This window comes from Loxodonta africana, chromosome 3 (genome assembly GCF_030014295.1).
Source record: "Loxodonta africana isolate mLoxAfr1 chromosome 3, mLoxAfr1.hap2, whole genome shotgun sequence".
NCBI lineage: Eukaryota > Metazoa > Chordata > Mammalia > Proboscidea > Elephantidae > Loxodonta > Loxodonta africana.
The window spans coordinates 3879558-3904232 of NC_087344.1; the positions used below are offsets into that span (position 1 = coordinate 3879558).

General features: G+C 42.6%; 1 protein-coding gene across 2 annotated transcripts; it reads right to left on the minus strand.

Moving 5' to 3' along the window:
- Positions 1-283: 283 nt before the first annotated feature.
- On the minus strand, positions 284-23923 carry LOC100672764 (zinc finger protein 555-like). Of its 2 annotated transcripts, none has more exons than XM_023540942.2 (4): positions 23816-23923; positions 10768-10951; positions 10133-10316; positions 284-9699 (listed from the first exon to the last, which is right to left on the minus strand). In XM_023540942.2, the coding sequence occupies exons 2-4, from the start codon at positions 10799-10801 to the stop codon at positions 8373-8375; spliced, it is 1545 nt and encodes a 514-aa protein (XP_023396710.1). In that variant the 5' UTR covers positions 10802-10951; positions 23816-23923; the 3' UTR covers positions 284-8372. The 2 variants fall into 2 exon arrangements, with proteins under 2 accessions (XP_023396710.1, XP_010599542.1); XM_010601240.3 differs by having other exon boundaries at positions 294-9699; positions 10768-10894.
- Between the last annotated feature and the right edge of the window lie 752 nt (positions 23924-24675).

A 24675-nucleotide genomic window follows, 5' to 3' on the forward strand; every position in this document is an offset into this window, starting at 1 on the left:
GCACTTAACAATGAAGATCAAAGACTACTGGTTTCAGGGGGGAAAAAAAAAGGTCAACAATTACTCTGAAGCAAAGATTCTCAGGAAGATAAGGGGTGAGGCAGGGAAACTAGAAGACTGGAAACAGAACAACCAGAATGCAATTATAAAGAATGTAAATACATTGTAAAAAATGTAACTAATATCACTGAACAATCTGTATAGAAATTGTCAAATGGTAACCTAATTTCCTGTGTGTATACCATACAAAAACACAGTATTGTTAAAAAAAAAAAAAAAAAGACAGACTACTGCTTTAAGTATGGATTGCACCTGAACATAAAGAAAACAAAAATCCTCACAAATGGAGCAATAAGCAACATCATCATAAACATACAAAGACTGAAGTTTTCAAGGATTTCATCTTACTTGGACCCACGATCAACACCCATAGAAGCCAGAGCCAAGAAATCAAATGACGCATCCCATTGGGCAAATCTGCTGCCAAAGACCTCTTTAAAGTGTTAAAAAGCAAAGATGTCACTTTGATGACTAAGGTGCATATGGCCCAAGCCATGATATTTTCAATCCCCTCATATGCATGAGAAAGCTAGACAGTGAATAAGGAACACAGAAGAATTGACACCTTGTACTTATGGTGTTGGTGAAGAATATTAAATATACCATGGACTGTCAGAAGAATGAACAAGTCTGTCTTAGAAGAAGTACAGTGAAAATGCTCCTTAAAGCAAAGACAGGGGACGTGTTATCAGGAGGGATCTGTCCCTGGAGAAGGATATCATGCTTGGTAAAGCAGAGGGTTAACGAAAAAAAAGACCCTCAACAAGACGGACCCATACAGTGACTGCAATGACGGCTCAAGCATAGCAATATTTGAAGATGACGTAGGACCAGGCAGTGTTTCTTTTGTCATACGTAAGGTCGCTGTCTCAGGCTGGCTTCTCTAGACAAACAAAACCAGTGAAGTGTGTAAATATATATCCAAACCAAAACCCATTGCCGTCAAGTAGATTCCAACTCATAGTGAGTACAACTGCCCCATATGGCTTCCAAGGAACACCTGGTGGATTTGAACTGCATATCTTTTGGTTAGCAGCCATAACTCCTACCCGCTACACCACCAGAGTTTCCAACAGGTATATAGAGAGAGAAATTTGTATCAAGGAAATGGCTCATGCAGTTGTAGCTACTGGAACGTTCCAAGACCGTGGGTAAGGAAAGAGGCCTCTCCAGATGTACACAGCCACAGGGGATGACGACCCCAAGATCAGCAGGTCGGAAAGCAGGGCTCTTGTTCACAGGCTGTGAAGATCAATGAATCCCAAAGATCGGCAGGCAAGACCGTAGGTAAGCTGCTAGGTCAAGTCCCAAGAACTAGAGATTGGATGAACAGGAGCCAGCTGCAGGATCCAGAATGAGCAAAACCCCACAAGCCTTGCCAGAATATTCACTTCTATTCAATGCAGGCCACACTCCCAAGGAAATACTCTTTTAACTGACTGGCTACTCACAGCAGATCCCATCATGGAGACGATCACATTATACCAAATCTCTTCATGAAAGTGATCACACTATGATACCGCTATCAAATCACTGAGAGTCATGGCCCAGTCAATTTGACACACAATTTTAACCATTACAGTCACTATGAGTCGGAACTGACTCAATGACACCTAACAACAACTCCTATATTCGTTGGACCTAACCGTAGCAAATTAGTGACTTAGTTACCTTGTGCTGCCATAAGAAAAAGAGAAGTGGATGGCTTTAGCAAACACAAATTTAACAAAGTTTAGGCGGTCAGAAGTCCAAATTCAGGGCACAAGTTCTAGACGAAGGGTTTCTCTATTGGTTTGGGGGATGCTCCTTGTCTCCTTTAAACATCTGTGGGCCAGGGACCCTTGGAGACCTCCATGTGTCTTGAAACAAATCTTCCCTTAGGTCTAAGAGGTTCTTAGCAAGAGACCATGGGTTCAAAGGATGTGCTCTGCTCCCTGCTCTTCTTTCTTGCTGGTACTGAGGTCCCTCTCCCTCTGCTTGCTTCTCTTTCTTTTTATCTCTATTAAGATTAAAGGTGATGCAGACCAAACTCCAGGGAAAACTCCCCTAACATCAGGTCAGGCCTGTAAGCTGAGTAAGGGCATTCCATGCACTCCCTAATCATGCCTTATTAACATAACCTTTCCTCATTAACACACAGAGGTCAGGGTTTATAACATACCAGAATATGGAAGATGATTACATCTGATTACAAAATGGAGGACAGCCACAAAATACTGGAAACCATGGCCTAGCCAAGATGACACATGTTTTGGGGGACACAATTCAATGCATAACAGTGATTTAACCAGAGGTGTCTAAAATTTAAGACAAATGAGCCTAGATGGTGTGATGTTTGAAGACAAAGTTTTGAAATGGATATTGGTAAATATTTCCTTGGTTATGTATGTTTTTTGCCAAATTAACACAGGTATGTATCTTATGTATTTTATCTTATGTATTTTATGTATCTTACGCACCAACCACTAATGCCAAAGGTGAAGAAATCAAAAGATTTTTGCCAACTTCTGCACTCTGAAATTAATCAAACGTGCAATCAAGGTGCATCCTGATAGCTGGAATGCAAAAGTTGCAAACAAAGGATCGGCAGTTCGAAAATATGACGTTGGTGACAGAAACGGAGATCACGTGATAAAATTTTATAAGACTTCTTCATTACAAATACCTTTTTTCAACTACATAAAGTGACTACACACGTGGACCTCACCTAATGGAATACACAGGAATCAAATCAACTACATCTGTGGAAAGCTACGATGAAGAGGCCAGGGGCCGACTGTAGAACAGGCCACCATTTGTTCACATCCAAGTTCAAGTTCAAGCTGAAGTAAATTAAAAGTCCAAAGGAGCCAAAGTAGGAACCTGTGTATTAAAAAAAACCTACCTGTATTTACAGCCCATCTTAAAAACAGATTGGATGACTCAGAAACTGATGACCAAAGACCAGGGAGTTGTGGATCAACATCAAGGACATCATACACGAAGTAAGCAAAAAGTCATTAAAAACACAGGAAGGAAAGGAAAAGACCAAAATGGATGTCAGAAGAGAATTTGAAACTTGCTCTTGAATGTAGAGGAGCTAAAGCAAACGGAAGAAATGATGAAGTTAGAGAGCTGAACGGAAAATTTGAAAGGGCTCAAGAAAACAAAGTATAATAATGAAATGTGCAAACACCTGGAGTTAGAAAACCAAAAGGAAAGAACACGCTCAGCATTTCTCAAGCTGAAAGAATGGGAGAAAAAAAATTCAACCTTCAAATTGTAATACTGAAGGATGCTGTGGCGAAAATATTGAATGATGCAAGAAGCATCCAAAGGGGATGAAGGAATATACAGACACTGTACCAAAAATCACGAACCGATGGTATTTAAGGAAGAAATTCAAGCTGAACTGAAGGTACTCGTGAAAAACATGCCTCCAGGAATTGATGGAATATCAGTTGAGACGTTCCAACAAACAGATGCAACACTGGACGTGCTCACTTGACTGTGTCCAAAAAGTTTAAAAACAGCTACCTGGCTGACTGGAAGAGATTCATATTTGTGCCATTCCAAAGTAAGGTGATCCAAGAGAATACAGAAATTATCAAACAATATCATTAATATCAAACACGAGTAAAATTTAGTTGAAGATAATTAAAAAATGGTTGCAGCAGCACATCAACAGGGAACTGCCGGGAACTCAAGCTGAACTCAGAAGAGGATGTGGAAAAAGGGATATCATTACTGGTGTCAGATGGACTGGGGCTGAAAACTGAGAATACCAGAAATGTTTACCTATGTTTTATTGACTGTGCAAAGGCATTCAACTGTGTGGATCTTAACAAACTATGGATAACATTTTAAAGGACAGGAATTCCCTAACACTTAATTGTGCTCATGAGGAACCTGGACCTGGACTTAGAGTCAGTTCAGACAGAACAAGGGGATACCGCATGGTTTAAAGTCAGGATAGGTGTGCGTCAGGTTTGTATCATTTCATCATACTTATTCAAACTGTATGCTCAGGAACTAATCCCAGAAACTGTACTATATGAAGCACATGGCATCAGGATTGGAGGAAGCGCAGATGACTCAATCTTGCTTGCTCAAAGAGAAAAGGATGTGAGGGACTTATTTATGAAGATCAAAGACCACAGCCTTCAGTATGGAGTACACCTCAACATAAAGAAAACAAAAATCCTCACATCTGGACCAATGAGCAACATCATCATAAACAGAGAAAAGATTGAACTTGTCAAAGATTTCATTTCACTTGGATCCACAATCAACGCTCATTAAAGCAGCAGTCAAGAACGCAAACAACGTATTGCACTGGACAAATCTTCTACAAAAGGCCTCCTTAAAATGTTGAAAAGCAAAGATGTGACCTTGAGGACTAAGGTGCCCCTGACCCAAGCCATGGTGTTTTCAATCACCTCATGCATGAGAAAGTTGAACAATGAATAAGGAACATGGAAGAACTGACACCTTTGATTTGTGGTGTTGGCGACGAATACTGAATATACCACATATTGCCAGAAGAACGAACAAATCTGTCTTGGGAGAAATTCTCTTTTGTAGGGAGGATGGCTAGACTCCGTCTCATGTACTTTGAACATAAGGAGGGACTAGTCCTTGAAGAAAGACATCACAGTTGGTGTCACGGATTAAAATTGTGTCCCCCCAACATATATGTCAACATGGTTATCTCATCATTCCCAGTATTGCATGGCTGTCCTCCATTTTATGATTTTCCTACGTGTTATAAATCATAATCTTTGCTGTGGTTAGAGGATTAGGGTGGGATGTTAACACTCTTGCTTAGGTCACATTCCTGATGCAATGTAAAGGGAGCTTCCCTGGGGTGTGGCCTGCACCACCTTTTATCTTACAAGAGATAAAAGAAAAGGGAAGCAAATGGAGAGTTGGGGACTTCATACCACCAAGAAAGCAGTGCCAGAAGCAGAGTGTGTCCTTTGAGCCCGGGGTTTGTGTGTGGAGCTCTTAGTCCAGAAGATTGATGAAAAGGACCTTCCTCCAGAGCCAACAGAGAAGGCCTTCCCCTGGAGCTGACACCTTGAATTTGGACTTCTAACCTACTAGACTGTAAGAAAATAAATTTGTCTTTGTTAAAGCCATCCACTTGTGGTACTTCTGTTACAGCAGCACTAGATCACTAAGACACTTGGTAGAGTCAGCAAAAAAAGAGGAAGACCCTGGAGGAAATGGACTGATACCAAAAAAGCAAACCCAAGCCCATTGCTGTTGAGTCGATTCTGACTCATAGTGAGCCTATAGGATAGAGTAGAACTGCACATAGCACTTCCAAGGAGTGCCTGATGGATTCGAACTGCTGACATTTTGGTCAGTAGCAAAGCTCTTAACCACTATACCACCAGGGTTTCCAGACTGCCACAATGGCTACAATAATGCTACAATATAGCAATGACTGTAAGGATGGTGCATGACCAAGTACTGTTTCGTTGTACTGTATATAGGGTCCCTATGACTCTTAACCAACTTTATGGCACATAAAAATGCACTTAAAAAACGAAAATAGAATTTTTACCTCACTTATTTTTGTTAAGTGCCAGGGAAAATGTTCAGACTCATAGCAAACCCATGTACATCCATGCTGAGGACAGTTAAGGAAGATTCAAGTCTTTTCACCTCATGCACAATAAATAAGAAAAAAGAAATTCTGATGCTAGAATTGACCTATTCAGAAAAGCAGCAGCAGCAGTATAGGAATACCCCTACTGCTGGTGCACGCTGAAGTGAGATCTGTAGGTGAGTCTTACTTGCTGATGGTAAAGCTCTCTAATAAATTCTAGTAACAAAGTTCCATTATGTTGTGTGCAGGAAAGAATTAACATAGACATGGGACTTCTTATGCTTACAATGGCCTGCCGGCAAAGGTGGCCATTGGTTATCGCATGAGAACCTGGATTTCAGGATGGTTTCAACCACTATGCATGTTAAAGTGACTCACTGTGCCTGAAGTATTTATGCACACAATATGATGAATCCAGCTTTCCTAGAGAGAGTGTGGAATTTTGGTACATGCTAGGCAGTTCGTGCTCATATGATCATCTCCCAGTAAGAATCCTGGTAACTGTGTATATAATAAGCTGTGCTGTTGGACAACATTCAAAATCTATTATCATAAATCACTGCTGAAGGAATGAAGTACCACCTGGAAGACCATATGGTGAAGACTCTTAAAGACATATGCCTGCTGAAATGCCACTGAAATGTAGTATGGTGTTGTTGTTAGGTGCTGTCAGGTCAGTTCCAACTCATAACGACCCTACGTACAACAGAATGAAACACTGCCTGGTCCTGCACCATCGTCAAAATTGTTGCTATGTTTGAGCCCACTGCTGCAGCTGCTGTGTTGATACACCACCGCGTTGAGGCTCTTCCTCTTTTTCACTGACCCTCTACTTTAGCAAGCATGATGTTCTTCTCCACAGATTGGTCCCTCCTGAAAAAGTGCCCCAAGTATGTGAGATGAATTCACACCTTCCTTGTTTGAAAGAAGCATTTTGGCCATACTTCTTCCAAGACAGATTTGTTTGTTCTTCTGGCAGTCCATGGTATATTCAATATTCTTTGCCAACACCATAATTTAAAGTTGTCAATTCTTAATCAGTCTTCCTTATTCATTATCCAGCTTCATCAAGTATATGAGGCGATTGAAAACACCACGACTTGGGTCAGGTGCATCTTAGTCTTCAAAGTGACATCTTTTATCACTTTAAAGATTTTTGCAGATTTCCCCAATGCAATACGTTGTTTGATCTCTTGACTGCTGCTCCAATGGGCATTGATTGTGAGTGCAAGTAAAATGAAATCCCTGACAACTTCAGTCTTTTCTGTTTATCAAGATGTTGTTTATTGGTCCAGTTGTGAGGATTTTTGTTTTCTTTATGTTAAAGTGCAATCCATACTGAAGGCTGTGGTCTTTGATCTTCATTAGTAAGTACTTCAAGTCCTCTTGAGTTTCAGTAAGCAAGGTTTGTCATCTGCGTAACACAGGTTGTTAACGAGTCTTCTTCCAATCCTGATGTCTTCTTCATATAGTCCACTTACTTGGATTATCTAATCAGCATACAGGTTGAATAAGTATGGTAAAAGGATACAGCGCTGATGCACACCTATCTACCACACTACACCTAATTAAAAAAATCCCAACAAATTCCGTTATTATTCTAATAATCATTACTTACAAAACACTTAAAAAATTACATAAAATGCAAGCCTATGCTCATATTAAAAACGAACCTCAAAATATTCAGGGGTCTATTGACTTCAAACTAGAAAGACAAAGCTTTTACTTACTAAAGGTAAAAAAAAAAAAATACTACCTGTCAAAACTTGAGGAGCCCTGGTGGCGTACTGTTAAAATGTTTGGCTGCTAACTGAAAGGTTGGCAGTTCAAACCCACCAGTTGCTACACGGCAGAAGGATGTGGCACTCTGCTTTTGTAAACATTTATAGACTTGGAACCCCTATGGGACAGTTCTACTCTGTCCTATAGGATCATTATGAGTCAGAATTGACAAGATGGCAACGGGTTTATATGTTAGTTATCTAAAAAAAAAAAAAAAAATCTAGTACTGCTATAACAGAATATCCCAAGTGGATGGCTTTAACAAACAGAAATTTATTGTCTAAAAGTTTAAGAGGCTGGAAGTCCAAATTTAGTGCACCAGCTCCATGGGAAAGCTTGGTTTCTCTGTGAATTCTGGGGAATGCCTTTTACATCAATCTTAACCCTGTTCTAGGAGATTCTCAGTGCATGGACACCAGGTCCAAAGGATGTGCTCTACTCCTGGATCTTCTTGCTTGGTGGCAATCAGGTCCCTCTCCTCTCTGCGTTCTCTCTTTTATATTTCAAAAGAGACTGACTCGTGATATAACCTAACCCTGTAGATTGTCCTGTCTCATTAACGTAACTACCTCTAATCCTGTCTCATTAACATAATAGAGAATAGCATTTACAACACATAGGATATTTACCTCCGGTCACAAAATGGAGGCAACCACACAGTACTGGGAATCATGGCCTAGCCACAGTGACACACAGTTTTGGAGGACACAATTCAATCCATAACAGTTTGTTTGGACGAAACTTACATACTATAGTTAAAAGAGTACTTACAAAATTATTTCTCCCTTAGTATTTATTTCTGAAAAGTAGTAAGCAGAAATACACAACCTACCAAACCACTTTAAGGATGAGGTACTAATGAAGGCAATAACACATTTACAATTTTTATAAGATTTTCATCCTGGCATGAATTTTACAGAGCATGATACATTAATTACTTTTTAGGATACTTTCCCATCATACATTTATAATATTCCTCTCTTGTATGTGTTCCCGTGTGATATTTTAAAGCAGAAGAAGAATTAAAACCTTTCCCACATTTCTTACATTCATATGGTCTCTCTCCAGTGTGTAGTCTCATATGTGTTGGTAAAGATGAGGGACTCTTAAAGGCTTTCCCACATTCCTTACACTCATAAGGTTTCTCGCCAGTATGAATTCTCACATGTCGTCGAAGGTAGAATGGTTGAATGAAGCCTTTCCCACACTGCCTACATTCATAGAGTTTCTCTTGGCTGTGAGTCCTTTCATGGCTTCGAAGGGATTGGAGATACGAGAATGCTTTCCCACACTCCTTGCATTCATAAGCTATCTTGCCGGAATGCTTTCTCATATGTTCTCGTAAGGATATACGCCACCTGAAGGCTTTCCCACAATTTTTACATTCATAGGGTTTGGCTCCAGAATGTGTTGTCAAATGGCTCTGTAAGGAACACTGCCAATGGAATGTTTTCCCACACTGATTGCATTCATAAAGTTTCTCTACAGTGTGCACTCTCATATGTCTTTGTAAGTATATGGGTGAACTGAAAGTTTTCTCACATTGTTTACATTCATAGGATTTCTCTCCACAGTGTGATTTCTTATGTGTATGTAATGATATGGGCCAAATGAAAGCTTTCCCACATCGCTTACATTTGTAAGATTCATCTTTGGTGTGTGTTCTCATATGTGTCTGTAAAGATATAGGCCATTTGAAGGCTTTGCCACAGTGCTTACATTCATAGGGTTTATCTTGACTGTGCGTTCTCATATGTCTTGTTAAAGATGAGGGCCACTTAAAGACCTTCCCACACTCCTTGCATTCATTGAATTTCTCTTCACTGTGAGTCCTTTCATGCCTTTGAAAGGATTCGAGAAAACTGAACGTACTTCCACACTGCTTACATCCATATAGTTTCTCTTTCCTATGAACCATTTCATGCCTTTGATAGGATCGGACATGAAAGAAGGTTTTCCAGCATAACTCACACACATAAGGTCTTTCTCCACTGTGAATTCCCACATGCCTTTTTAGTTCCGATGGATAACAATAGCCTTTCCCACATTCCAAACATTGATATGGTTTCTGTCCATTGTGACTTGCAACATGTCTCTTAAATGATGAACGAGAAATAAAGACTTTTCCACACTCAGTGCATTCATTTGGATTGACTCTAGTAGCTGTTTCCATGTACAGATTAAGATTTGGAATCTGGCTGAAGGTTTCTCCCCATTGATTACCTCCATTACTTTCACAGAGTCTCTCAACCATATAATCTCTGTTAAAACACAGAAGGATGTTATTAATGATCTATTAATGATTAACATTTGTTAAGAAGTATTCCCACAGGATTCTATAATAACCATTTTTGTAGTAAATATGACTGAGACCTTCCCTATTTTCTATTCTAAGCGAATTGTTTGAAAGTGGAATAAGCTGAATGCTTTGAAAGAAGACTCAACCACTTCCATTTTTAAAACAGTGTTTCTTATATGAAGTTTTTTTAATCATTGTTTTCAACAGAACTATGTTTCAAACACTCAACGTCTAAGTCACATTTAATGAAAAACTGGTGTGAAAATTTCTTGTGAATAAACAAAGATGGAGGTAGGCATATCTGGGTTTTTTACTCATTCGTATGCTTTTACTAATTTCATGAAATACTAAGTTTCTCTCCTGGGATACTGTGTTCTCTTGTGTGTGCTACTCACCTCAGAGGTATCCCCTGTTTTTTATGTGGATCTTTAATGCTAAAGCCTTCCCAAATTTTTCCTAAAATGGAAGCCCAAGAATCGTTTCTTGTAAATAGTAGTATTTTATCTTCCTTGGATATTTTTTTGTCATGAGTATTCTGTTGAGAAACTGACCCAATGGCCTTAAATGGATTCTCATCATCTGAAAGCAAAAAGTGAACAAATTTTACAAGGAAAAATGCTCCTATTAGCAAAAAAAAAATACAATAAGTTAATAACACTTCATTAATAACAGGCACAAGGGGTCAAAATGGAAAGCAACTTCACAGACTCAGTAAAATTTTCACAAGGTATTCAAAACCAAACTTCTTTGGGACCCAAAATGACCTGTGAAACCTATATCCACACTGATGACCATAAAGGAGAGACAAGTCTTCTAACCAAGGCAAAAAAGAAAATTCAGTTTAATACATAAATTCTCATTGTCATCGAGAAACAATGACATTCTATCTCCATGATGGTGGTGACCATGTCTGTCCTACTGATCAATGTATTCCTCTTTCCACATTCCAAATTTTGGAACAGGCCTTACGAACAAAAAAAAAAATGCTTGTTCTCTAAATAACTAAGTGAAGAAATAATGTCATCCTTACCTACTGAGGCCAGGTTCCTGAAGGTTTCCAGCATCACATCTCTGTACAGCTTCCTCTGAGCAGGATCCAGCAAAGTCCACTCCTCCTGAGTGAAGTCCACAGCTACATCCTCAAAGACCACAGACTCCTAAAACATACAACTTATCTGTGCAGGAGGATGGGACAGCACTCAAGCCATAGGAACCTGAAACAAGATTCTGGGATTACCTAACAACTACCCTGTGACGAAGTCATCAGATCTCTTAACCCCGTACCCTGTGTTTACACACGCTAACACAAAAACTAAATCATCACATCTCTTAACCCTGTACCCTATGTTTACACGCACTAACTCATAAACTAAGTCATCAGATCTCTTAACCCTGTACCCTGTGTTTACAAGCACTAACTCATAAACTAAGTCATCAGATCTCTTAACCCTGTACCCTGTGTTTACACGCACTAACTCATAAACTAAGTCATCAGATCTCTTAACCCTGTACCCTGTGTTTATACACGCTAACTCAAAAACTAAATCATCAGATCTCTTAACCCTGTATCCTGCATTTACAAGCGCTAACTCAAAAACTAAATCATCGAATCTCTTAACCCTGTACCCTATGTTTACATGCACTAACTCATAAACTAAGTCCTCAGATCTCTTAACCCTGTACCCTGTGTTTACATGCACTAGCTCAAAAAATAAGTCATCAGATCTCTTAACCCTGTACCTTGTGTTTACACACACTAACTCATATACTAAGTCATCAGATCTCTTAACCCTGTACCCTGTGTTCACACACACTAACTCATAAACTAAGTCATCACATCTCTTAACCCTGTACCTTGTGTTTACACACACTAACTCATAAACTAAGTCATCAGATCCCTTAACCCTATACCCTGTGTTTACACGTGCTAACTCATAAACTAAGTCATCAGATCTCTTAACCCTGTACCTTGTGTTTACACACACTAACTCGTAAACTAAACAGCACTGCTAATACACGGAATTTGTCTCTACATTTTCACTTGACCACTTCATGTCTCATTCCTCTCTATCAGAAGGCTTCAGGGAACAATGGAGAAATAAATACTATACAATTGAAACAACTCTTTCCATTTTAAGACCATCGATGCCTTGTGAAGAAACTATTTCATCTGCTCTCCTACTGCTCACCACATCATGGCACTACGTGAATCACAGGATCAAACCTAGATGAGCTTTTAAGAAACAAAAACACTTTCAAGGACTGGCAGTTTTTCCTTCTATTTTCACCACGTGTGAGGTAAACAGGCCTGTAGAAACCCAGCTTGCAACAAGGGCCAGCTACCTACAATATCTTTAAAAGGTCAGGCCATTAGAAGTGGACAAAGCCAATCAGCTAAATGAAAGTATCTTTTTGGGGCAGTTCTAATTTTAACTCATTTAATAGTTATCACACAGTCACTATCTACCCTTCCTCTTTGAGCTATTTAATGGAAACAGGGTATTAATGAGAAACTAGAGCTAAGAAGGAAAAAAACATCAGAATTTAAACACCCACACATTCCCTACACCCGAGCCTCCGTGCTGCTGCCCACCAATCTTTAGTTCACACTCATGCGCACACACACATGCTCTAAGGTTATAAGCTGCCGCAGAGCTTCTTCCACAAGAGCCATAAAAAGTACTCTGACTTTGAGGGACAGGTTATGAGTTCAACTTTGATGAGCAGTTAAGTGAAGTCCAAAAACATTGAACTGTGAATTTTCCCAGAATTATAACATACATAAAGGGTTAGTAGTGCTTTTCTCTAAAAGAACATACTCCCTGCCTCAATTTCCAGGAAGAAGTGATACTCCAAAGCCACTCTGGAGTATCCCAACTTCACTCATTTTCACACTCACTGTTGAGCACACAAGCCTAACAGTCCAACCCTTGAACACGAACCATTGTGCAGCATGTCTCTGGAAGAGATCATCAGCCCACTCACATCCACGAGCAGGGAAAAGAGAAAATACTTCCATGCAGAAATTCTGATGCTAGAATTCACCTATTAAGAAAACCAACAGCAGTATAGGAATACCACTATTGTGGTACAGAGCAAAAAGAGCTCCCTGTTGTTCTTGTAGAGTTGGTGCCAACTCATAGCGACCCTATGTACAACTGAATACTGCCTATTCCTATGCCATCCTCACATAGTTGTTATGCTTGGGCCCACTGTTGCAGCTACTATGTCAGTCCATCCCACTGAGGGTTTTCCTCTTTTTTGCTGACCCTCTACTTTATTAAGCATGATGTCCTTCTCCAGGGACTGATCTGTCCTGATAATATGGCCAAAGTATGTGAGACAAAGTCTCGCAATCCTCACTTCTAAGGAGCATTCTGGCTGTATTTCTTTCAAGACAGATTTGTTCGTTCTTTTCGCACTCCACGGTATATTCAATATTCTTCGCCAACACCATAATTCAAAGGCATCAATTCTTCTCCAGTCTTCCTCATTCATTGTTCAGCTTTTGCATGCATTTGAGGTGACCGAAAATACCACAGCTTAGGTCAGGCGCACCTTAGTCTTCAAGGTGACATTTTTCCTTCTTCATGCTTTAAAGAGGTCTTTTGCAGCAGATTTGCTCAATGCAACACATAGTTTGATTTCTTGGCTGCTGCTTCCATGGGTATTACAGGTCTAAGTAAAATGAAATCCTTGACAACTTCAATCTTTTCTCCGTTTATAATGACACTGCTTACTGGTCCAGTTGTGAGGATTTTTGTTTTTCTTATGTTGAGGTGTAATTCATACTGAAGGCTGTAGTCTTTGATCTTCATCAGTAGTACTTCAAGTCCTCTTTACTTTCAGCAAGCAAGGTTCTGTCATCTGCATAACGCAGGTTGTTAACGAGTCTTCCTCGAATCTTGATGTCCTGGTCTTCTTCGTACAGTCTGCCTTCTCGGATTATTTGCTCAGCATGCAGATTGAATAAGTATGATGCACACTTTTCATGACTCTAAACCACGCAGGATCCCCTTGTTCTGTTCAAACAACTGCCTCTTGGTATATGTACAGGTTCCTCATGAGCACAATTAAGTGTTCTGGAATTCCCATTCTTCACAATTTCATCCATAATTTGTTATAATCTATACAGTCAAATGCCTTTGCACAGTCAATAAAACACAGGTAAACATCTTTCTGGTATTCTCCGCTTTCAGCCAGGATCCATCTGCCATCACCAATGATACCCCTCCTTCCACATCGTCTTCTGAATCAGCTTAAGTTTCTGGCAGTTGCCTGTGGACGTACTGCTGCAGTGGCTTTTGAATGATCTTCCGCAAAATGAGCTCCACAGGTCAGCCGTAACTACTGATGGTAAACCTATCTTACACGCTGTAGTAACAAAGTCCCATTGTGTAGTGTGCAGAAAAGAGTTAACATAACATGGGACTCCTTATGCTTACAAGTTGGCCCTTGATTACTGTGTGAGAACTTGGATTTCAGGATGGTTCCAACAACCACTAATGTTAAGAGTGGCTCACTGAACCTAAAGTCTTTATGCACACAATATGGTTTATGCTGAATCCCTGCTTTCCCGCAGTGAGTCTGGAACTTTGGTACATGCTAGGCACTAGGTGCGTACAGGGTCACCTGCCACTAGGAATCCTGTGTCTCTAATACGCTGCTCTGTAGGATAACTCACAACTGTTATCATAAATCACTCCTTAAGGAATGAAGTACAGCCTGGGTGATTCTACTGTGAAAGGACTCTGCAACTTAAGCCTGTTAAACTGCATACTTAAATACGGATAAAATTTAAAAATCACCCTTTATATACACATATACGCATATATAAACCCACAGTAATGTTTGTAATAAAATGAAATCAAAGAACAACGTGCACTGTCTACTATGGATGTTTCCTTACGGGCACTTTCCCTGAGTGCTCTTTGGCTGTAGTAACAGTTGTGTGACTTTACCCCAAATCCTCTGAGTCTGCCTAGTGAATCACTGTACTGGGAGCTGGTCTTCAGCAGCCCTGGTGCAGACAGTGTGAGGGTGGGTATAAAAATGGTGGGAGTCATAATAGGGTCGGAACCTGTCTTAACCCCAGGTGGTAAAATGGGCACCACGATCAGCCCAAGGCTGATTCCCAGGAGGTGGTGGTCGGCCGTCCCTCCATTCTCCAACCTTTCTACCGCTTCTGACACAGGCCGTCATCCCTGCAGCACTCTCTACTTCTCTGCTGGGTTGATAAACTGCTGCAGTGGCCACCCAGGGCTCACAGGCTATACTTACAGTTAAATGGTTTGTTAAGGGAGTAACAGAAAAGAGTAACAGAGTACAACTCAGATCAGGATCAACAGACTACAACTCAGGACCAGGACCAGGGTCAGGAAGCACATAGACGAAGTGTCCCTTCTTCACTGTGGGACAGGTGTCTCAGCTCCTTTTGGCCATGCAGGCCTCCTCTCAGCCCCCTCAGGACAGGCCTCCTCTCAGCCTCGAGGACAGGCCTCTCTGCCTCCCGACTCCCTACTGTCAGCACTGCCACAAGGCTCCTTCCAGGCTTGTCGCCACCTTCAGTGTTATAGCCTTGACCTATGTTACAGTTCTTTTAGGACATTCCTTGCCTCCTCCTCCCTCTCTGCTTCTTTCTTCTTTCTTCCTTCTGCTTCTGTCATCCAATCTCTGTGGGGTTGGCTGCATACATAAGCAAGTTTTTCATCAATTTAAGGCATGGCCCTCGTACAAGGGCCACAAACTGACCAATCCCCTCTCAGTAGGCCAGACACTTCATCTGTATAATAGACTGTAATCACTTAATTTGCATACTCTATATAGGGTCGCGATGAGTCGGAATCGACTCAATGGCAGTGGGTGGGTTTTACAGTCACCTTGGAGCCCTGGTGGCTCAGTGGTTAAGAGCTATGGCTGTTAATCAAAAGGCCGGCAGCTCGATTCACCAGCTGCTCCTTAGGAATCTTATGGGGCAGTTCTACTCTGTCTTCTGGGATTGCTATAAGTTGGAATCGACTCAATGGCAATGGGTTTGTTCGTAGTCACTTTAGAAGGGTCCCTGATAGTGCAATGGTTAAGTACTACAATGCTACCTCAAAGGCCAACAGTTCAAACATACCAGCCACACCGAGGGATGATGATGTGGCAACCTGCTCCCATAATGATTACAGCCTTGAAATCCCTTGAAATGGGGTAGCTCTAATCTGTCCTACAGAGTTGCTATGATTTGGAATTGACTCATAGACAGTGGGTTTGGTTTATCAGTCCCTAGAGAAGGACATCATGCTACGTAAAGTGGAGGGTCACGAAAAAGAGGAGGACTCTCAATGAGATGGATTGACACAGTGGCTGCAGCAATGAACTCAAGCATAACAATGATCGTGAGGATGGACGCAGGACCAAGCAGTGTCTCGTTCTGCCGTACATATGGTCACTACAAGTCGGGACCGACTCGAGGGTACCTAACAACAGTCAACATTGTATTATTGATCCAATCCAGTGCCACCAGAAAATAAACAAATGTACGACACTCATAAGTAAAAAAAAACTTTTTCTTTATGTGTGTAGCTTTAACAAGTGTGCATGGAAGACCCCAAGAGAACAAAAACGTTATCAAAGAATAAGATTTTTAACAAGATTCCAGTACAGAAACAATACAAAAATACCTCATTACCTTTTCAGACAATAACAATTTTAACTGCAAAAATTAATTGTAAAAAGCTAATGCATATTGTGGTAAGAAGGAAATTTAATTAGTCTAATAAAGAAATAGAATATGAATGCAAGGGAAAAACTGTGAAACATTACTGAAAAAGACAGGGACTTCCAAGTTCTGGTCCGGCTTGTAAAGACCTTGGATGTCAGCATTCACATGGTCGCGAGAAGGACAAAACTGAAAATCAACACTCTTCTCAGATCCAGCAGAGACCTGAGGTCACAGGGCAAACCAGCTGCCCCAAAACTGAAAAGACAGGCTGATACAGAGAATCACCACTTAGTGGAGGTAGAAACCGTGCAGGTAGGAACACTTAAAGGGTATATGACTAATTCCTGGAGGCAGAGTGGTCTAGCTTAGAGAAAAACACTCCTGGACGACCAGTGGCTTCGTTATCCAGTGCTCTAACACAAGTAACACCCGTAAGCGGCAGTAAAGAGAAGTCACTTTCTCACTGTTCCGTTTTTAAGTCTATGTCTTTCCTTCTGAATTTTACTATCAGGAGAAGCCACACCACTTCTAAAGGCGATGCTCGAAAATCTCCTCAGCCAAACATCCAAGTTCATTACTTACAAGCTTTAACTTCCACAAAACATTCAAACAGAATTTAGAAATAATTTCCTCCAAGTCCAGTAACATGTTCACTGTTTCCTTGTAGAGCCGCACCAACAGCATGTTTAACATCCACGTTTTAGCAACGTTCTGTTTATGATATAAGTCTTCCCCATGGCTCTCAATTCTGAGTCATCTTCAGAATCACCCTTAATGCCCATAATTCTACCAATAACCTCAACAAGACAATCTTAGGCCTTACTATCAAGCTCATCAAAATTCCTCCTGCTTCTACCAATTACCCAATTGCAAAATCACTTCCACATTTCAGGTATTTCATACAGCCAAGAGCCCACTTCCTGGTCCCACATTCTGTCTTAGTTACCTAGCACCTGTTTATAACACAAATACCACAAATGAGTGGCTTCAAAGAACAGAAATTTATTTTGTCACAGATCTGGAGGCTAAAAGTCCAAATCGGGGTCACAGCCATGTCATTTCCTTCCTTGTCAGCAGCTCTACACATTCCTTGGCCCCTTGGCCTTCTCTGGCGTGCACACAATTCTCATTCTGGTCTTTTCATGGCACAGAGGTGACAAGTTTTAGTATGCACAGTACATTAGCCTGACCTTAAGTGACTGACTACATTTCCTTACACTGCATTACGGAAGGTGATTACATTACAGTATGGAAGGTAACCTGCTCTACCCAAGGCCAACTGATTAAATCACATGTAACTATACCACGACAGCAACTAGACTAGTGTTTGGCCAAACACCCGGGAACCTCAGCCTAGCCGAGCTCACACACAAAATTAACTGTGACACCCAGTCTCAGAGGACACCAGACTTTCCTGAGTTTTGTCTCCAAGAGCCACACCAGGTTCTCTTTGTAAAGCTTGAAGAAAAAAATAATTCAGACTTCCACAGGGGGAAATGGGAAAAGTAACCATTATAAGATAGTGCTCCGTTCTCCTTAACAATGGCCTCCCCTCAAGGGAAAGTACTTTAGCAGAGCCTAACTGACCTGCAGGAAGGGACATACGCTGCCTCAGCCCCCCAGCACTCCACAAGTGAAAAGGGATCATCCATCCACAGCCCCCTCCTGGCCTTCTATCTTAGCACAGTTCTACCCTGACACACTGGATTCAACTTGACGGCAATTGGTGGCTAATCTCGCCTTGCAAGAAATGCTAAAAGAAGTTCTTCACAGAGAAGGAAAGTGATATAGACCTGGCATTCAAATCTACATAAAGGCAAATTCCACCAAGTTTAAGAAACAACACCAACCCTTACAATAAAAAAAAATAAAACCCAAAAATCAAACCCGCTGCCATCGAGTCGATTCTGACTCAGAAGAGGAAGGAACACTTCCGAACTCATTCAGTGAGGCCAACATTACCCAGACACCAAAACCAGACAAAGGCATAAAACCAGGAAAAAAATTACATACCAATTATATCTTAAGAACATAAATAGAAAAATCTTTAAGAAAATATTAGCCAACTGAATCCAACAATTTATAAAAAGAATTACACACCATGACCAAATGGGATGCACTGCTGGTATGCCAAACTGGTTCTACATCTTCAAAACAATTAATGAAAGTTATTACATCAACAGGCTTAAAAAAAAACCATACGACCATATCAACAGACACATAAAAACTAACAAAATCCAACACCCATTCATAATAAATACTCTCATAAAACTTGGAAGAAAGGAGAACTTACTCCACCTGGTAAAAAAAAAAATAAAAACCTACAACTAACATTATACTTAATTCTGAAAAATTAGACATTTTCCCCCTAATATTGACAAGACGAGAACATCCCTTCTAACCACGCCTATCCACCACTGTAACAGAAACCAAAAAAATCCACTGACATCGAGTCGGTTCAGTCTCATAGCAACCCTACAGGAAAAACCGGGACTACCGCACAGGGTTTTCCAAGGTCGTAAATCCTCATGGAAGTAAACTGCCACATCATCCTCCCCGGAGCAGCAGGTGGGTCGAGCCGCCCACCTTTCAGTCAGCAGCCAAGTGCTTAACAACTGTGCCACTGGGGCTCCTAGGAATAGTATAGTCTTTTAGGTTTCAAAAATTTCAAGGGACACATACACACACAGAAACTGTCTATGGAGACCACGGTCTACTTTTGGACATCGAGGTCAACTGGCGTAACGTAGTTCACACAGAAAATGTTCTACATCCTACTTTGGTAAGCGCCATCTGGTGTCTTAAAAGTTTGCTAGTAACCATCTAAAATACACCTGTTGGTTCCACATTCGGAGCAAAGGAGAACGAAGAAAACCAAAGACACAAGGAAAATACCAACCAAAGGACTAAAGGACCACATGAACCACAGCCTCCACCAGCCGCAGCCCAGAACAACTAGACGGTGCTCGGTTACCACCCCTTACCGCCCTAACAGGGATCACAAAAGGTGGTTCTGCATAGAGCTGGAGAAAAATGTAAAACAAAACTCAAATTCACAAACAAAGAACGGACTTCTGGTTTGACAGAGACTGGAGGAACCCTGAGACTATGACACCCAGACACTCTTCTAACTCAGAAATGAAGCCACCCCCGAAGTCCACATTTCAGCCAAAGATAGACAGACTTATAAACCAAATAATAACACATGCAAAGAACACGCTTCTTAGTTCAATCAAGTATACGAGATCAAATGGTCAACACCCACACAAACCAATGACAAGAAGGCAGGAATGGACAGGAAATCTGGACAAATGAACACGGGGTGTAAAGGGAAAGGGGAAGAGTGTTGACATATCGCAGGGACTGCAACCAATGTCACAAAACAATATATACAAATTCCAAAAGAGAATCTAATTTGCACTGTAAACTTTCACCTAAAACACAATGAAAAAAGAAAAAAAACTGTCTATAAAAAGTGTGTCTGAGACGTGAAATATACCGTTCTCATATACTGAGGCTTTCTCATCAAAAAGGAAAAAAACTGTTTGTTTCCAGAATTCTTGTTTTACTTACATCTTCTGTCATTCCATTTATATTTCTCCTAAGAAAATAAATATGTTACACAAACAACAGAAGGCGATTACTGACCAAATCTTTAGGGAAACAACGGACATGGCGGCAATACCGATAAAGGAATACAAAGGGAAGGAAAGCAAGCACTTGAACCAGCTCACATGAGCAGCCTGCTTAACACAGTTTACCAGGAAAACCCACACTGAGAAGGTTAAACCCATGCCCAGTCCAGCCTCTTGCTGCTGAGACACAATCACTAGGTTGGGTCACTCCCTGGCCATGGAGGGTGGAGGATCTAAGCAGCCACGGGAATTAACACTGGGACCTCCACACTCCCTTCTCCCCACCCCTCGGCTTCAACTGTTATGAGGTCATTCTCACCCTGAGTCAGCTTGGGATTCTGAAACACAGCTGAAATCTTAGATTCATACAGAGCTTCTCCAGAAGACAGAACCTAAAGGAGTCCACCCTACCTCTGCCCTCAGACACATTACACCCTCATTGTGCCAACTCTACGAAAGCACAAAGCAAGCCTAGTCTCAAAACAGCCCCAAGACGAGGGCAACAACATCCTCAGAAGAGCATCCCCCACAAGCAGAGCCACGTGAGGCTCTCCAACTCTGCAGGGCTCCGGAGCTTCCCTCAGGACACAAGGCTCCTTTTGACATAGGTGTGAACAGCTACAAGACCTGCAGGGGATGCTGCCCAGTAACAACCACCTTCGTTCACCTCCCTCTGCTGGCGTGAGACTGGCTTTAGTTTGGAATCACCGTCCTCAGGCAAGTGACTACCCAGTCAAGGTTATTCACTCACTATGGACCATCACAGGCGCCCGGTGGCTCAGTGGGGAAGAGCTCAGTTGCTCACCCAAAAGTTCAGTGGTTCTAATCCACTGCTGCTCCTTAGAAACCCTATGGTGCAGTTCTACTCTGTCCTATACGGTCATTATGAGTTGGAATCGACTCAGTGGCAACGAGTTTTGTTTTTTTGTTTTATGGACCATCAAAAAGAATGTAAGACTGGTGCAAAAGGACAAATATTATATGAGAACACTACTATAAGAACTCAAGAAAAGTTTTAAACACATAAGAACATATTTTTTGATGGTTGCAAGTGTGCAGAGGGAGAGGAGTATTCACTAACTTGATAAGAATTATATTAGGTGAAGGGAAGGACAACACACGATACCGGGGAAGTCAGCGTAACTGGACTAAACCAAAAGCTAAGAAGTTTCCTCAATACAACCAAACACTTCAAGGGACAGAGTAGCAGGGGTGGGGGTCTGGGGTCCATGGTTTCAGGGGACATCTAGGTCAACTGGCAGAACAAAGTTTATTAAGAAAATGTTCTGCATCCCACTTTGGGAAGGAGCATCTGGGGTCTTAAAAGCTAGCAAGCAGCCATCTAAGATGCATCAATTGGTCCCAACCCACCTGGAGCAAAGGAGAATGAAGAACACAAGACATGAGGAAAATATAAGCCCAAGAAACAGAAAGGGTCACATAAACCAGAAACTCCATCAGCCTGGGACCAGAAGAACTAGGTGGTGCCTGGCTACCACCAATGACCACCCTGACAAGGAACAAAACAGAGAGGCCCTGATGGAGCAGGACAAAGGTGGGGTGCAGAACTCAAATTCACATAAAAACTTAATGGTCTGCCAAACTCTCACAAAAAAGACCATACTTAATGGTCTGACTGAGACTAGAGGAATCCCGGCGGTCAAGGTCCCCAGACCTTCTGTTGGCACAGGACAGGAACCATTCCCGAAGACAACTCATCAGACATGAAAGGGACTGGACAGTGGGTAGAAGAGAGATGCTGATGAAGAGTGAGCTATTTGTATCAGGTGGACACTTGAGACTGTGTTGGCATCTCCTGTCTGGAGGGGGGGATGGGAGGATAGAGAGAGTTGGAAGCTGGCAAAATTGTCACGAAAGGAGAGACTGGAAGGGCTGACTCATTAGGGGGAGAGCAAGTGGGAGTATGGAGTAAGGTGTATATAAACTTATATGTGACAGTTTGACTTGATTTGTAAACGTTCACTTGAAGCTCAATAAAAGTTAATAATGAAAAAAAAAAAATGGTCTGACTGAAACTCAAGGGACCCTGGAAGACATGGCCCCTGAACTGTTAACCCGGAACTGAAACCATTCCCAGAGTCAACTCTTCAGACAAAGACTAGACTCGACTATAAGACATAAAACGATACTCCTGAAGACAGTGCTTCTTAGCCCAAGTAGATACATGAGACTAAATGGGCAGCTCCTGTTCTAAGGTGCGATGAGAGGGCGAAAAGGGACAGGAGCAGGCTGAATGAGCACAGGAAATCCAGAGTGGAAAAAAGTCTGCTTTCACATTATAGACAGCAACTAGGGTCACATAACAATGTGTATATGAATTTTTGTATGAAAAGCTAACTTGAACTGTAAACTTTCACGTAAAACCCACCTACTGCCGTGGAGTTGATTCCGAACTTGAACTGTAAACTTTCACTTAAAGCACAATTAAAAAAAAATCTAAGACCAGAAATTCTAATTTTTTCCCCCTGAAATTCACCCCTTTCTTGCCTCTTTCAAAATATTTTCTTTCAAGCTGTATTAACTCAATGTATTTTATATTTGGTGACAAACCCAGGGAAGGGCAGTGGTGACCTGGAATGCAGACACGTCTGACTCAAAAATCAGGCCCCAAGTCAGGGCACCACCACGTGGCACATCCCCTCCCCAGCCTGCACCTTGAGCTGTTCCTGACCAGACTCCAAACAACACTGGACAGCGCCCCACCCTGTGTGCGAAGTGTGGGCTGCTTTTCAGGGTGTTCTATCCTCCTCACTGGTTTTCCGTATCCTTGGGGCTAGTATTTCTCCTATCAGTGCTTTGTGAGAACCCGGAGGGCAGGGATAATTTTCATATTTTCCCTTAATTTACAGTGTCCTGTCAGCTGAAGACTAATGAGTCTCCAAAGACTGAAAACAGAAATGGTGAAGAAAATCTCCACAAAGCCTTTCTCAGAGGAAAGTGATATATCAAGACATTCCCATTCCCACTCCGGATGGGAGGAGGGGAAGTCCTCTGGAAGGTGATAATCCAGGAGCTGAAGTTCACGACGTTTCCCAAGAGAAATGGCAGCTTTGGCTTCTGGGATTAGCCCTAGGCACTGAGAAGTAAAATGTTCACAAACATAGAACAAATCTTTTAATAAGAGCCGCCCATTACTACTAGAAAAATAATAAACTGAAGTTTTACAGCTTGTTCACAAACAGTTGACAAGGCTATGACTTAAAGCAGGGGAGCTGACATTTGGGAATGGAGGGAGGGATGTGGGATGCGCAGATTTAATGCCAGCCCTATAAATAACTAGGGAAGGAGTACAGGGTGGTGGATTGGGCACCTACTTCCCCCACATCCGAAAGCTTCGGGGGAAACCAGATCCCCTGGGGCATCCACAGCCCATCCTGACCGGCTCACCGCTTTTGGCTCTGTGGAGAAGGGGTCCCGGGAGCACCCCCCACTAGCATCCCCTTAACGAGTCGAACCCTCCGCTCAGTGTGTGCGGGACTCGGGGCTCCGGGCTCCGGGCTCGGTCGTCGGGAGCAGGGACGGACAGGACGCCCGGGTCCCGGCTGCCGGCGCAGTGTGGCGCCCCGTGCGGGAATGCCGAGGGCCCAGCCGCCCGTTCGCGGGCTCGGGGCCGGAGACCGGGGTGTAGGCGGAAGGCCGGGGCCGCACTCATGGCAGGTTCCCAACAAGCCCTTTCCCTCGCCCCGTCTCGGGAGACCCTGCTCCGCGCTCACCATCTCTGGGCTCGTGAAACCCTCCGGGGTCCTCTCCGCGGGAACCGGACACCAGGAACCCAGCGGCGCACGTCCCAAACGTTCGCGCCGCGACCGCGCAGACCGATGACGTCCGAGCGGGGCTGCGGCGCGCCGGCCCACCCCGGGCCCTGATTGGAGAGTTTGCCAGGCCGCCCGGGCGCTCCTGATTGGACAAAGCGGCTGTGACCCCGTGTCGGTGAGTGACGTGCGGCGTCCGTGGACGCTCCGCTGAGCTGACCCGGCTTCCGCCCCGCCCGGCTCCCCTGACGTCCGCCTCTGACACGCGCGCTCCGCCCGGGACCGACACCGGCGCCTCCTCCCTGGACGCGGGGCTTCGGGTGCGGCAGGGAACCCCAGACTGGGCGTTCAGGAGACCGACCCCGGCCAGAGCAAGTGGGGCGAGCGCGCGGAAGCGTCCCCAGGGTCCGGGGCTCGGGCAGGGCTGCGGGGCCACCCAGGGACCTGCGTCCTGCTGGGAACACACACTCCACAGTGAGGGCACCGCGTGTGATGAGGGGTCTGTTTAATATTTTCCCAATGCAATGCGTCTTTTGATTTCTTGACTGCTGCTTCCATGGCTGTTGATTATGGACCCAAGTAAAATGAAATCCTTGACAACTTCAATCTTTTCTCCATTTATTACGATGTTGCTTACGGGTCCAGTTGTGAGGATTTCTGTTTTCTTTATGTCGAGGGGTAATCCATACTGAAGGCTGTGGTCTTTGATCTTCATTAGTAAGTGCTTCAAGTCTGCTACACTTTCAGCAAGCAAGGTTGTGTCATCTGCGTAATGCAGGTTGTGAATGAGTCTTCCTCCAATCCCGATGCCCGTTCTTCTT